The following is a 13229-nucleotide window of genomic DNA, read 5'->3' as shown; positions in this document are numbered from 1 at the left end:
TTTACAAAAATGTTAGTGACATGGCAAGGGGAGTCCAGGTTGTGGACAAAATAAAAGTGACTGATCATCTGGCATTAAAATAAGGAGATTATCACAGTATCCTGGTCATTTAGGTGGGCACCGTGTCACTGCAAGGTCCTTAAAAGTGGAAGTGGAAGTGGCCATCAGAAGTGAGAGGGAGAAAGGTCCACGTGGTGTGATATGAGGAGGACCTAACTCAAAGTGGCTGACTCAGAAGAGGGGTGACCTATAGGAGCTGGGAAGGGAAGGATTAGCTTGTCCCCGGGAACCGGGAGCCCAGCCCTGCGGACGCCGAGGTGCTAGCCCAACGGCATCCCGCCTACGGAGCTGCGCAGACAGACAGACAGACCAGGCCGCTGCGCGTGCAGTCCTGTGTTACAGCAGCAGATGGAAGACGTGACGGGATTGCTGTCTACTCTGTTCAGACATCGTCACACAGTGATGTTTCATTTCACATCTGCTGTGCTGTTGCATCTCCTCCACCGCGGTATGAGCCCTGAGCTCAGGGACTTTGTGTGTTGCTGCTATGAACCCAAAGCCTGCAGCACAGGACGTGGATAAGGGGGAGCCAGAAAAAAAAAGGGGGGAGCCAGAGCCGGAAGCAGAGCCGCGGGCCCTGAAAACCCAAGCCCAGCACATCCGTCCATCCATCCATCCGTCCACAGCGGGCTCTATATCCTGCCCCAGTGCAGGGCGGAGTGAATGGCTGCCTCCCTGTGCTTCTGTGCGCCACCCCTGCTGCCCCCGCTGCAGCCCCAGGCCCTGCACAGATGTTTGTCTGTCCAGTCTCTTGTGCTGGGCTCTGCACACCCTCAGGGTAATATCCCAACTCTGGGAACTTCCTCCCAAGGGTCCCAGGCTCCCCATGGGCTCCCACCTTCCTGGGCCTCACCAGTCCTGGGGGCTTCATGGGGCCTCTTCCCTCTCTAGATGCTTTTTTTAAAAAAAATATTTTATTCATTTATTCATGAGAGACACAGAGATAGAGAGAAGCAGAGGCACAGGCAGAGGGAGAAGCAGGCTCCATGCAGGGAACCCGATGTGAGACTTGATCCCAAGACTCCAGGATCACACCCTGGGCAGAAGGCAGGTGCTAAACTGCTGAGCCACTCAGGGATCCCCTATGTCTCTCTTTTTAAAAAATAATTATTTTTAATTAATCTCTACACCCAAAATGGGGCTTGAACCCATAACCCTAAGATCAAGAGTCACATGCTCTTCTGTCAGAGCCAGCCAGACACCCGCTGGCTTAAGTTATTAAGTCTCCTAAGGATCTAACTGAAAGTGCACACTACCCCCCCAAGCTGGAGATGGTTATGTTTCCAGTAGAATTCCCATATTCTGGTGGTTTGATTTATTTGGTGTCATTGAATATATTCCTTTATAAATGAAATTTTTTAAAAAGATTTTATTTATTCATGAGAGACACAGAGAAAGAGGCAGAGACATAGGCGAGGGAGAAGCAGGCTGTGGGATGTGGGACTCAATCCTGGAACACGGGGATCATGCCCTAAGAAGGCCAACTCTCAACCACTGAGCCACCCAGGTGCCTGGGCTCCACTTTTAGAGAAGAAAACTGTACAGGTGGTGCTGTGTGTGACATATTGCATCTCTTAGGAGGTATGCAGTGTTTGGTGGTCCTACTTTTAGTGATTCTAAGATTGAGTAGGAGCTTCAGATGGTGACAACCTGATCCCCCCACTGTAAATTCGCCAGCAATCTTCCATCTCATAGTTTTATTCATTGATGATAATTGCCTGACTCAGTTTCGTTGGGGGCTGCAAAGTGATTTTCCAATGTTATCATTCCTTTGTCATTTATAAACTGGAACTTCTTTGTAAAAAAGAACTTTCCCTCATCAAGTAGGACGATTTGGTAACCCTGAGATACAATTCACACAGGAAATAGAATTCACACAGGGACAAATGTCTAGTTCTTTCTTTTAGTTGCTAATTTTCAGAGTAAGGGGCTAGTGCTTTATCTAATGTTTCTCTCCTCTTATCCTTGCCGTTTACTATCACTCTGATCCGATACATTTTGTATATTCAAGGTTTTCAAATGCATTCTTTCAACTTTGTGACATTCAGATTGCCCTATTTTAGGAGCTCTGTGTGCTATTACCCAATTCTTTGATATCTTTGCTTTCTGGCAAAAGATGCCCCAAGGCCCATTCTGAGTATTTCCTGCCCCTCTCAGGAAATCAGTCTTTCCTACAAGGAGCTGGGCACCAGCAGACCTCATAGCTGTCAGATTGTCCACAGCTTCTAGGCCTTCTCAGTAACATTGCAAGATTTTTACTTCACTTATTTTATTCTATACTTATATCATTTTTTCTCTTGCTCTGGAAACAGTGACTCCTAGTATGTGTATTATTATATAATATGCCATAAAATAGTTCTAAATATTAATACCCGATATTACTATTAACAAGTATGCTACCATATGAAATGGTATCTTTGGGGTTTTTTTGTTTTTTTTTTTTTAAGATTTTATTCATTCATTCATGAGAGGCACAGAGAGAGAGAGGCAGAGACATAGGCAGAGGGAGAAGCAGGCTGTATGCAGAGAGCCCAACGTGGGACCCAACCCAGGGTCTCCAGGATCACGCCCTGGAAAGCGATGCTAAGCCGCTGAGCCCGAAATGGTATTGGCAGCCCCGGGCTGCCCGAAATGGTATTTTTGTATCTTTATTTATCCTTAGGAAAAATTAATTCTTGCAATATTATCTCTGTACAAAAAACAGATAAACTGCACTTCATCAAAATTTAAAGACTTTGGGCAGCCCAGGTGGCTTAAAAAAAACTTTTTTAAAAAAAGATTAATTAATTAACTTATTTATTTATTTATTTATTTATTTATTTATTTATGATAGACATATATATATAGAGAGAGAGGCAGAGACACAGGCAGAGGCAGATCGCGCCCTGGGCCAAAGGCAGGCACTAAACCGCTGAGCCACCCAGGGATCCCCAATAAATAAAATCTTTAAAAAAAAAAGCAGTCAAAATTCTATCAACTGATGAATAAATACACAAATTGTAGTATATACATTCAGTAGAACATATATATTTTTTAAACTGGGAGTTTTTTTTTTCCTTTCCAAGTTTTTATTTAAATCCTAGGTAGTTAACATACAGTGCAATATTAGCTTCAGTTGTAGAATTTTGTTTTAGAATTTTTTTCTCAAGTTTATTTATTGATTTATTTAGTAATCTCTACACCCAACATGGGGCTCAAACTCACGACCCTGAGACCAAAGTCACACACTCTACTCACTGAGCCCAGCCAGACACCTCTCAGGTATAGAATTTAGTGATTCATCACTCGCACACAACACCCAGTGCTCATCACAAGTGTGCTCCTTAACATCCATCACCTACTTTACATCCAATAGAATACTCATTTGCCATAAACAGGAATGAAGTACTGATATGACAGTGGGGATGAGCCACAGACACATGATGCTCTCAGTCACCAGACAGAAAAGGTCACATGCTATATGATTCCATTTACACACAATATCTAGAAAAGATAAATCCAGAGAGACAGAGTATAGGTTGGTGGTTGCTGGGGTTTGGGTGAGGATGTGTGCAAACAGAAACTGCTGCAAAGATGGGAGCTTGCACTCTGGAACGATGGGAGCTTTCTGAAAGTAGTAGTGGTTGCACAACACTGTGAATGTACTAAATAAATGCCACTGAACTGCTCACTTCAAAATGGTTCATTTTATGTGAATTTTACCTCAATAAATTGTTAAAATAAAAAAGTAATTTAGAATCAGTACATTCCAACATGAACCTTAAAAACTTTATGCTAAGTGAAAGAAGCCAGATTAAAAAGGCCATGTGTTCTGACTATATTAATATGAAATGTCTAGCATAGGCAAGTCCACAGACAAGGGAAGTAGATCAGTGATTGCCAGGGACTGCAGTGAGGGGGGAAGAGAAGAGAGATCCTACTGGGTAGGGATTTCTCTTGGGGGTGATGAAAATGTTCTAGATTAAATAATGGCTCCGGCTGCCCGAATTTATGAACATAGTAAAAAAAACGTGCACCTTACTTTCAAAAGGTGCATTTTATGACATATGAATTACAACGTAATTTAAAAAGTTTTTTGAGGGATCCCTGGGTGGCTCAGTGGTTGAGCATTTGCCTTTGGCCCAGGGCATGATCCTGGAGACCCGGGTTGAGTCTCGCATCCCGCTCCCTGCATGGAGCCTGCTTCTCCTTCTGCCTGTATCTCTGTTTCTCTCTCTGTGTCTCTCATGGATAAATGAATAAAATCTTTAAAAATAAATAAATAAAATAAAGTTTTTTTTCTCATAAACTCTTAACTATAGAGAACAACTGGTGGTCACCAGGGGTGGGGAGAAACAGGTGATGGGGAGGAAGGAGGATCCCATGCTGATGCATGCACCTGTGGGGTCACTACACACCTGAACCCACTGATGCATGCACCTGTGGGGTCACTACACACCTGAACCCAGAACATTCACTGTATGCTAACAGGAATGGAAACCAAAAGGTCTCAAAAACTGCAGTAGCGGGCAGCCCCAGTAGCTCAGCGGTTTAGCCGCGCCTTCAGTCCAGGGCGTGATCCTGGAGACCCAGAATCGAGTCCCACGTCAGGCTCCCTGCATGGAGCCTGCTTCTCCCTCCGCCTGTCTCTCTGCCTGTCTCTCTCTCTCTCTCTGTGTCTCTCATGAATAAATAAAATCTTAAAAAAAAAAGCACCAAAAAACCCCCAAACAAAAACTGCAGTAATCAAGTTGCAAAACACCCAAAAACCTTAAAGAAAGATTTTGTTATTTGCGCGCGCGAGAGAACGATGGAGGCGGAGGAGGTCCAGGAGCCCAGGTGGGGACATCAGGACCTGAGCCAAAACCGAGTCAGAGGTTCAACCCACCGAGCCACCCGGCCGCCCTCCCAAACCCCAATATTTCTTCCCGCCTTTGTCCCTAGAGGCCCAAGGAAGAGACCCGGAACGTGAGGCCCACCATCCTCTCCTCGTTCAGTTTCACGCTGACCCTGGGCCCCGCAGGGGCGCGCTGCACCACTGCGCAGGCGCCATTCTTGGTCCGAAGGCTCGCCCCACCCACGCAGAAGGACTCCGCCCACTTGTCAGGCCTGCCCCGCCTCCGCCCAGCGCGTACACGTGCGCGGCGGCCAGCCGTGGTCGCCAGTTCGCGCTTGCGCCGTGAGGAAGCTGAGGGCTGGTGGGCGCCCGGATGTGGTCGAGAGGTCAGCGCTTCCGGCCTCTCCCCAGCTGGTAGTGTGAGCCGACCTCGCGTCGGGAAGTGGGCCCGGTACGCCCCGCGGCAGGGGCTGGCGTCAGAGCGCGCGAAGCAGCTGAACCGGGCCGTGCGAGCCGCGCGGACTGTCCCGACGGCTCGCCTCGACGCGGGAAGGCGGCCGCGGACCTCGGAATCCCCCGTTGTCTTCACACATCATGATATCTCCTTTATCTCTTAAGTAAAATACGACATCCATGCCTAGCCCGCCGGCTGTACGACCCCGGCACCGCGGTGCGCCGCCCCCGGGCCAGTGCCAGCCTGCCAAGCCTGCCTACGAGGGGCCGGCCCGACCGCGGGGGCGGGGGCGGGGCCAGGGCTGGGGGCGGGGCCAGAGCTGGGGCGGGGCTCCACCTCCGCTGCCCACCGCCCCCCCGGCCATGCAGCGGCTCCAAGTGGGGAAGTACTGGAGGTTTAGCCTAGTTCCTTTTGGCAGGCTGTCTCATGATCCCATTCTATTTTATTTCTTTGGTTTTTTTTTTTTTTTTTTTGGTAGGATCACCTAATTCTTTTATTATTTTTTTAAGATTTTATTTATTTACTCGAGAAACAGAGAGGAAGAAACACAGGCAGAGGGAGAACCAGGCTCCATGCAGGGAGCCCTACGCGGGACTCGACCCGGGTCTCCAGGATCACACCCTGGGCAGCGCTAAGCCACCCGGGCTGCCCAGGATAACCTAATTCTTTTAAGATTATTTTTATAATTGTGGTAAATGGAAAGCCTAATTCTTCTGGATGAAAAAGCATGCCTTTTTGCAGCTGTCAGTTTTTACTACTGTTGATCACGTCTGTACTGGGGCTGTGTCTTGACACATGCCAATCCCGGAACAGAATTCCCTTCTCCAGCTGTCTTTGCCAAGATACTGGCTCACGGGCATGTGCCGCCCAAGTACCACTGACCGGTTATGCTTGGTATTTGTAGGTCTGCAGAGTGAGGTGCGGGCCGGGCAGGATTTAGGCCAGACGCCATTCCTTGGAAATACACGACACATATGACATTTAAAATTTGCTAGTAGCCGCATTTACAAAAGTAAAAAGTTTAATTTTAGTGTTTTATTTAACTCCATACCTCCAAAATGCTATTTCAACATGTAAGCAATATAAAATATAAAATTAAAAAAATGCATTTTGGGGGATGTACGAAGTCTTTGAAACTTGATGTGTATTTTACACTTACAGAACATCTTGCTTCAGACTAGCCATATTTCAAGCACTCAAGTGTGTGTGTCTAGTGGCTACCATATTGGAGGCAGGTGTGTCTAGTGGCTACCATATTGGACAGCACAGATTTAGGCCAAATGAAACAGGGATTTTTTTTTTTTTTTTTAATGAAACAGGGATTGTAGAAAAAATGCGATTCCATAAGGGAGGAGATGGCTCCTCAGCTCACAGTCCTGGGAAATGGGCAGGGTTGAGGACAGCTGCAGGATACCTCTCTCCCTTCCCCCATACACTGCCTATTGCTTTCTTTCTGGGCTGAATTAGAGAGGTGAGCAAAATGAACTAAATTTGTCATTTATTGGTCAGTGCATGAAGCGACCTACACCTCAGTGTGCACCTGTTATTCTGTTGGTCATGCTGTCTGGGTTTTCTGGTGGAGGGTGGGGCAATCTGCGTGTTTTGGAATAGGAGTGAGACGTTGGGACCTGAGGTGGTCAGTGGGGAGAGGAATTGAAGAGAAAAGATAACCCGAAGTAAAGTAGCAGACAATGTTGAGAACCCACAGCTCAAAACAGAGGGGACTTTATTTTTTTTTTATTTATTTGAGAGCAAGCAGGAGCTGGGGGCACAGAGAGGGAGAAGCAGGCTCCCTGCTCAGTGGGAGCCAGATGTGGGGCTCATTCCCAGGACCCTGGGATCATGACCTGAGCCAAAGGCAGCCACTTAACTGAGCCACCAGGTGCCCCAGAGGGGATTTTATTATTTAAAAAAATTTTTATTTATGCATGAGAGACACAGAGAGGCAGAGACACGGGCAGAGGGAGAAGCAGGCTCCACGCAGGGAGGGAGCCCGACATGGGACTCGATCCCGGGTCTCCAGGATCACACCCTGGGCTGAAGGCAGGCGCTAAACCGCTGAGCCACCCAGGGATCCCCCCCTAAAAACTTTTAAGTAATCTACACACAACATGGAACTCTGAACCCACAAACCGGAGATCAAGAACCTCCAAACCGGAGTTCCACTGACTGAGCCAGCAGTTGCCGCAACAGGCAGGTCTTGTTTTGGAAGCAGGAGTTTCATCATTTCAAGTGTTGAGATGATGAACTTTTCTGATGTTTCATTTGGAGCCTAAGGACAGGCCTTGTTCCTTTTTTTTTTAAAGTGTGTTTTTTTTTTTTTTTTTTAAGATTTTATTTATTTACTCATAGAGACAGAGAGAGAGAGAGGCAGAGACACAGGCAGAGGGAGAAGCAGGCTCCATGCAGAGAGCCTGCCGTGGGACTCGATCCAGGGTCTCCAGGATCACGCCCTGGGCTGCAGGCGGCGCTAAACCACTGTGCCACCGGGGCTACCCAGGCCTTGTTCCTTTTGATTCCCCCATTCTTCCTGCTGCCACAGGCATCTGAGCCTTGCTCCCAGGAGAGGCAAGTGTCCTTAGAGCCTGAGAAACCCCAACCTGGGAATGTAGGACTAGGACTAGGTAAAATTTGAAACTTTGGAGTTGGGGGTGCTGTACCCCTCTCCTCTCACTGACCAGCTTTTTTTTTTTTTTTTTTTTTTTTTTCACTGACCAGCTTTATCAGAGGTTGTGAGGGAAGAGGATATCGAGAGTATTATCCTTTCCCCCCAAATCAAAACTGTTTTGCCTGGCTGACTCTTCTCCAGCCACACGTGCATTGGTGGGGATGGGCTTGCCAGCCACCAGGGGCAGCATTTCTGGGCATCCGGCTGTCCATCTGTGCCTTTTGGCCGAGGCCTCCAGCACCACAGAGCAGCCCAGCACCATGCTCAGGTATGACATCTGCCACCCGGGGCTCTTTAAGGACAAGGATCACGAGGGGTCACCGAGGTCCAGACCCATGTGACGTCAGGGCAGGGGTGTGTGTGGCTCTGTGCCAGGAAAAAGGAGTTCCACAGACAAGGAAGGCCCAAATGATCGCAGATCAGAAAGAACTAGACTGGCTCCGGCCCCTTTTATTATAAAATGACTCCAAATCTGGTAAAAAAGGAAAAAAAAAAAAAGATTCTGGACGCCCCCAGTACACCTGCCATGCCCCCAACCCACCAAGTTGCTGCCTCAGGCACCTGTACAAACAGGACTCAGATGCGAAGTTCCCCAGCCAGGAGGGCCCTGTACCGGGCAGGTGTGAGGGGCAAGTAGGCACCCCCAGCCTGGTCCAGAATGTACAGGGGGTCAGACAGTGCGTTGGGGTTGAAGCCCTCCTTCGTCATCCGCATCTTCTGCTGCTTGAAGGTCTCTGTAGTGGCCAGAGACTCCTGAAGAAGGATAGCAAGAGGAGTTGAGGGAAGGCATGTTCTGCCCAGGTGCTTCAGGTGAACCACCTGGATTTTTTCAGGGGGCAGAGGAAAGGAGGTACGAGGTCAGGGGTTAGGGGAAGGGGTGGCAGGGAAGAGGAGCCTCGCCTAAAGGAGGGCAGAGGCATGCATGTCCAGGAGGGAGAGTGTTCTATGAGGATCCCTGTGTGGGTTTGGGGATTGGGGACCAGCAACTGCGGCAAATATGAGAGGTGGGGGGGGCAGGTGCAGCTGATCACCTGGAGCCTGAGGAATCGAGGCCAGGCATACGGTGGCAAATTCTCAGAAACATGGGCGTAGAGTTGCGCAAGGTCCAATGGTTGGGGGGCGCGCAGCACCAGGGCTGCCATCCCAGCTCTGCCTTCATGCCCTGATGGTTGGGGGGGAGGTCAGCAGCTGTGCCCAAGGAATGCCAGGACGGGGAGCCAGCTTCCCCCACCTCCCCTGTACCCACACCTGGCACGGTGACTCCGTAGACGTTCACCTCCTGAAGAAAATCCAGGCCCTCCAAGGCCTCCGCTACCTCAGTGGTGGCCACATTCTCCCCTTTCCACCTGCAAGACGACAGAGGTTCTGAGACCTACAAGGCACTGGAGGGAGGATAGATGGGAGTGCCAGATGCTCACCGGCAGCAGGTGCTGAGGAGGTCTGAGAGGACAGGTCTGGCTCTGGGTGGGACTTAGGGAGTTAGAGTTAGGGACTTTGGGTCACAGAGATGGGATGTCTGGTAATGGACTTAGAAAGTCAGATACCTGAAGGTATCTCCGGTACGATCGTGGAAGCGGAGAAAACCCTGGTCATCGCAGACCAGCAGGTCCCCAGTGTTGAAGAAAACATCCCCAGGCCGGAAGACATTCTTCAGCAGCTTTCCCAGGGCCAGCTCCGGCCCCCCAGCGTAGCCCAGGAATGGGGACTGCTGGCTTACTGGGGCCACCAGCAGCCCCGGCTCACCTGGCAGAGTCACTGGGGTCAGGCTGCTTTCCGCCTCACCCCACTGTCCAGTCCCCACCCTCCTTTGCTGGCTGTGCCCCTCCTCCGCCCCCATCCCCAGGCACAAACCTGGACATGTGGCCACGCAGTGCCCCTGGGCATCCCGAATCGGCTTCCCTGTGGTGACATCATAGCGAATCAAAGAGAAGGGGAAGACATGCTAGGGGAAGGGAGACCCAGCACAGGGTCATTTCAGCGGCATGAGCCCCTCCCTGCTCCCCACCTCCCGGGGGACCCCAGGTTCTTTCCCCCCCCTCCCTTACTTTGTAAAGCCAGGAAGCACGTCCCACAGCACCCAGTTCTCCTGTGTAGTTGAAAGTAGCGATGTTGCCCTCTGTGAGTCCATATGTCTCCAGCACCTGAACAGGCCCAAAGCGCCGCACGAAGCGCTCCCAGGTGTCCGGGCGCAGCCCACTGCCCACAGCCAGCCGGACCTTGTGGCCTCGTTCTGCCTTGCTCTGAGATGAGGGGTGACGGGCAAAAGGTTCCATGCTGTGATGCCAGCTCCTGAGACTGCTGTCCTGTATCCCACCCCAAGGTCCCTTCCCCTATGGCCTCGCTCCTCACCCTGCCCTGCTGTTCCTTCCCCCCAGACAACTGTCTCCCAGTGTCCCATGACCTGCCCATGACCTGAGCGCACGCACTGGGGGCTGGTTGACAAGGTATCGGCACAGCTCCCCAATGTACTGGAACACTGTCACGCTGTGCTGCTGGCAATCCTCCCAAAACTGACCAGCAGAGAACTTGGACTTCAGCACCACCGTGGCCCCTGCCAGAAATGGGGGAGGACAGGCAGGAAGGTGAGGTTCTGGGCTGTGGGGACACCCCAACCCCCTCCTTCCCAGGGGAGGCCCTGCTGTGACAATCAAACACAGGGCCAGCTTCCTTTCCCACCTGCCTGGAGAGATTAATGCCCTTTCCCTGCTTCTCATCCACACACAGTCCATGCTCTTCTCCAGCCACAGCCCCCTGGGGTCTGGAGTTCTGTGAACGGCCTCCCTACTGGTTCAGGACTGATGCTCCTCCATGGTACCAGGAGCTCTTGGAGAGGTGGCCCCCTCCCCCTTCTTCAGGATTCTCTAGCTGAAGGACTCAGGAAGCATTCCCCAGGTGAGCATACCAGAGTAGGTACTTAAATGTTCACTAGAAAAACACTTGCTGGAGGACTACAGTCGGGGAGGGCTGGGGTGGGAGTCAGGGAGACTGACCAATGCCCAAGCAGCCCACGATGCCCAACAGGGAGCCAGACATGTGGTAGAGTGGGAGGGCAAGGTAGATGACATCTTCCGGGAGGGCACCGCACAGCTGGTAGAACCCCTGGCACTGCAGAACCTTCAGATGGCTGATCCGAGCAGCCTTGGGGAGGCCTGTGGGGGGCAGGGGGAGATCCCGGGAAGGGTCTGAACTTCAGGCCCTGCCTCCCTCTGCTCCTCCTGAGGTTCCCACAGAAAGAGGCAGAGGCGAGGCTGAAGCTGAGAAGGGAGGCCAAGCTGTCCTGGAAACGTGGGAAGTTCAGGGACGTGGAGAAATGAGTGGGATCGGAGAGACCAGCGACCTGGAGCGGCTTGGAAACTGAGGCCGGCCCTCTGCTTTCCTCTGCCTTAGTCTCTGGGAGGGAAGCATGGTGTCCAGTGCTCACCCGTAGTGCCAGAAGTGAAGATGTACAGGCACGTGTCCATTATGCTCTGGGGGGCGGATAGGTACCCCGGCACTGGCTCATCCACTTCAGCCGAGGCCTCAGCCAGGAAATCGCTGATTCCGACACGATGGGCTTCAGGGCCTACAGCCCAAAGACGGAGCCCCATGGCTCTCAGGGCCGGCAGGTCAGGCTCCAGGGACTCCAGGAACTCTGGATGGGGTGCGAAGGCCTGGCTGGGCGGCCCAGAAGGCTTCTCCACCCCAGCCGATTTACGCCTCCCTTGCCCCGCCCCACCACCTCACTGCTGTCGGGCGAGGGGAAGAGTGTGAACATCCCATCACCGTTCTGGGAACCAAAGACCCGCCTCCATCACTTCGCAAACCCAAAGACTGGCAACCCCAAGGACCCTTTCCGGCCTTCTTCCGAGGCCGGCCGGCCCGCGGCCTCACCTGGCGCCAGGACCAGAGCGCGCGCGCCGCAGCTGCGGAGGCAGTGCAGGAGGGGACCCCGGCGCAGGGCGGCGGGCACAAAGGCCGTGCGCAGGCCCGCCTTGGCCAGCCCGAACCAGAGCCACAGGAACTCGGGGCAGGCGGGCAGGAGCAGCGCCACGGTAGCCCCGGGTGCCAGGGGGGCCGCGGCCTGCTCGTCCTCCGCACCGCCGCCCAGCCCCGCGTCCCTGCCCCGCGCCCGCAGGAAAGCGCGCGCAGCCCGGTTGCTCTCGCGCTCGGCCTCCGCGTAGCTGAAGCGCCGCGCGCCGTGAATGAGGAAGACGTGCGCGGGGCGCTCCCGGGCGAGCTGCGCGAGGCGCCAGGCCAGGCTGCAGCCCCCCTCGGGGCCCCCGGGGTCGGCGGCGGCCGCGGCCAGGGCGCGCTTTCGGAGAGCCCGTTTGCAGCGGAGGGCGCGCAGCGCGAAGGCAAAGTCCGCCGCGAACCAGCGCAGCCGCCGCCCGAGGTGCAGCTTCCACACGAGCAGCAGCAGCGGCAGCAGGAGCAGCGGCAGCAGCAGGAGGGCGGCCATAGCACCCCCGTCGTGAGCCCGAGGTTCCCTTCGTAAATCTGGGGCCGCTAGCCTCTGCCCCGGGAGCGCGCGTGCGCCGGCACGCGCCCCTTCCCAGCCGCCCCCCTCCCCTCCGGGCGGGGCGGGGGGCGGCTTCCCCACCGCTGCGCTCCGCCCAGAGAGCGCCCAGACAGCCGGCGGCCCCCGCCCTTCCAGGGCCGCGCTCAGGTTTACTCCCCAGGAGGCCACCGCTCACTCCCGAGAAAGTCGAAAGTCGCCAGCAAGCCTGCCGCCTGGTCCCTGCCCCTCCCTGCAGCTTTGGCGGCAGCCCCAGGGGACGGGCGGGGGCCCTGACCCGCGGTTCCGGAGGGGCGCCGGCTGAGGCCACTCCCTCTGGGCAAGGGCGCAAGAACTGGGGCCAGCCAGGGAGTGCTTTCCATTCTGGTTTTAATTGGGGCAGAGGGAGCGGGAAGGGGAGAGGAAGAAGCCTCCAGAGAACGCCGTAGGTCGTAGGTCGCAGGCCGCCAGAGCCCAGGCCGCCTCCCCAGTCCCGAGGGCACCACCCAGCCTCCGGGGCAGCCCAGGGGACCCCAAGTGGCCAGACAGCAACGAGGAAGGTCCTTGTCGCTGGTAACTCCATTGTCCCCACCAGGCCCACTTCCATCCTTCAGAATCCGAGATGGGGGCATCCTTGACGCCCTAGCAATCCTCCAGTAGGTGGTAAGCACACAGACCTAAAATGGACTACATACTCACTTTTGTTGGAGGCCTCTAGTTTCTTCAGAGGAATGGGGAGGAAGAGAGTTCATTAAAG

General features: G+C 53.3%; 1 protein-coding gene across 1 annotated transcript; it reads right to left on the bottom strand.

Moving 5' to 3' along the window:
* Window positions 1-8417: 8417 nt before the first annotated feature.
* On the bottom strand, window positions 8418-12704 carry SLC27A3 (solute carrier family 27 member 3). The gene is made up of 10 exons (XM_041753259.1): window positions 11869-12704; window positions 11420-11629; window positions 10989-11147; window positions 10425-10549; window positions 10044-10238; window positions 9850-9940; window positions 9543-9741; window positions 9247-9344; window positions 9030-9160; window positions 8418-8751 (listed from the first exon to the last, which is right to left on the bottom strand). Exons 1-10 carry the CDS (start codon window positions 12434-12436, stop codon window positions 8575-8577), a joined length of 1953 nt encoding a protein of 650 aa, XP_041609193.1. The 5' UTR covers window positions 12437-12704; the 3' UTR covers window positions 8418-8574.
* Window positions 12705-13229: the final 525 nt, after the last annotated feature.

The sequence above is a fragment of the Vulpes lagopus genome, chromosome 1 (genome assembly GCF_018345385.1).
Source record: "Vulpes lagopus strain Blue_001 chromosome 1, ASM1834538v1, whole genome shotgun sequence".
In the NCBI taxonomy this organism is placed as follows: Eukaryota; Metazoa; Chordata; class Mammalia; order Carnivora; family Canidae; genus Vulpes; species Vulpes lagopus.
The sequence above is the reverse complement of the archived record's forward strand: the minus strand, read 5'-3'. Positions and strand labels throughout refer to the sequence as shown.

Bases quoted from the DNA above. Each gene is read 5' to 3' on its own strand.
- SLC27A3 (XM_041753259.1), bottom strand. From the start codon at position 12,436: ATGGCCGCCCTCCTGCTGCTGCCGCTGCTCCTGCTGCCGCTGCTGCTG. The intron at 11,148-11,419 runs GTGAGCACTGGA...TGCCCCCCACAG, and splicing joins CTTCACTTCTGGCACTACGG to GCCTCCCCAAGGCTGCTCGG. The intron at 9,345-9,542 runs GTATCTGACTTT...GTCGTCTTGCAG, and splicing joins CGTACCGGAGATACCTTCAG to GTGGAAAGGGGAGAATGTGG.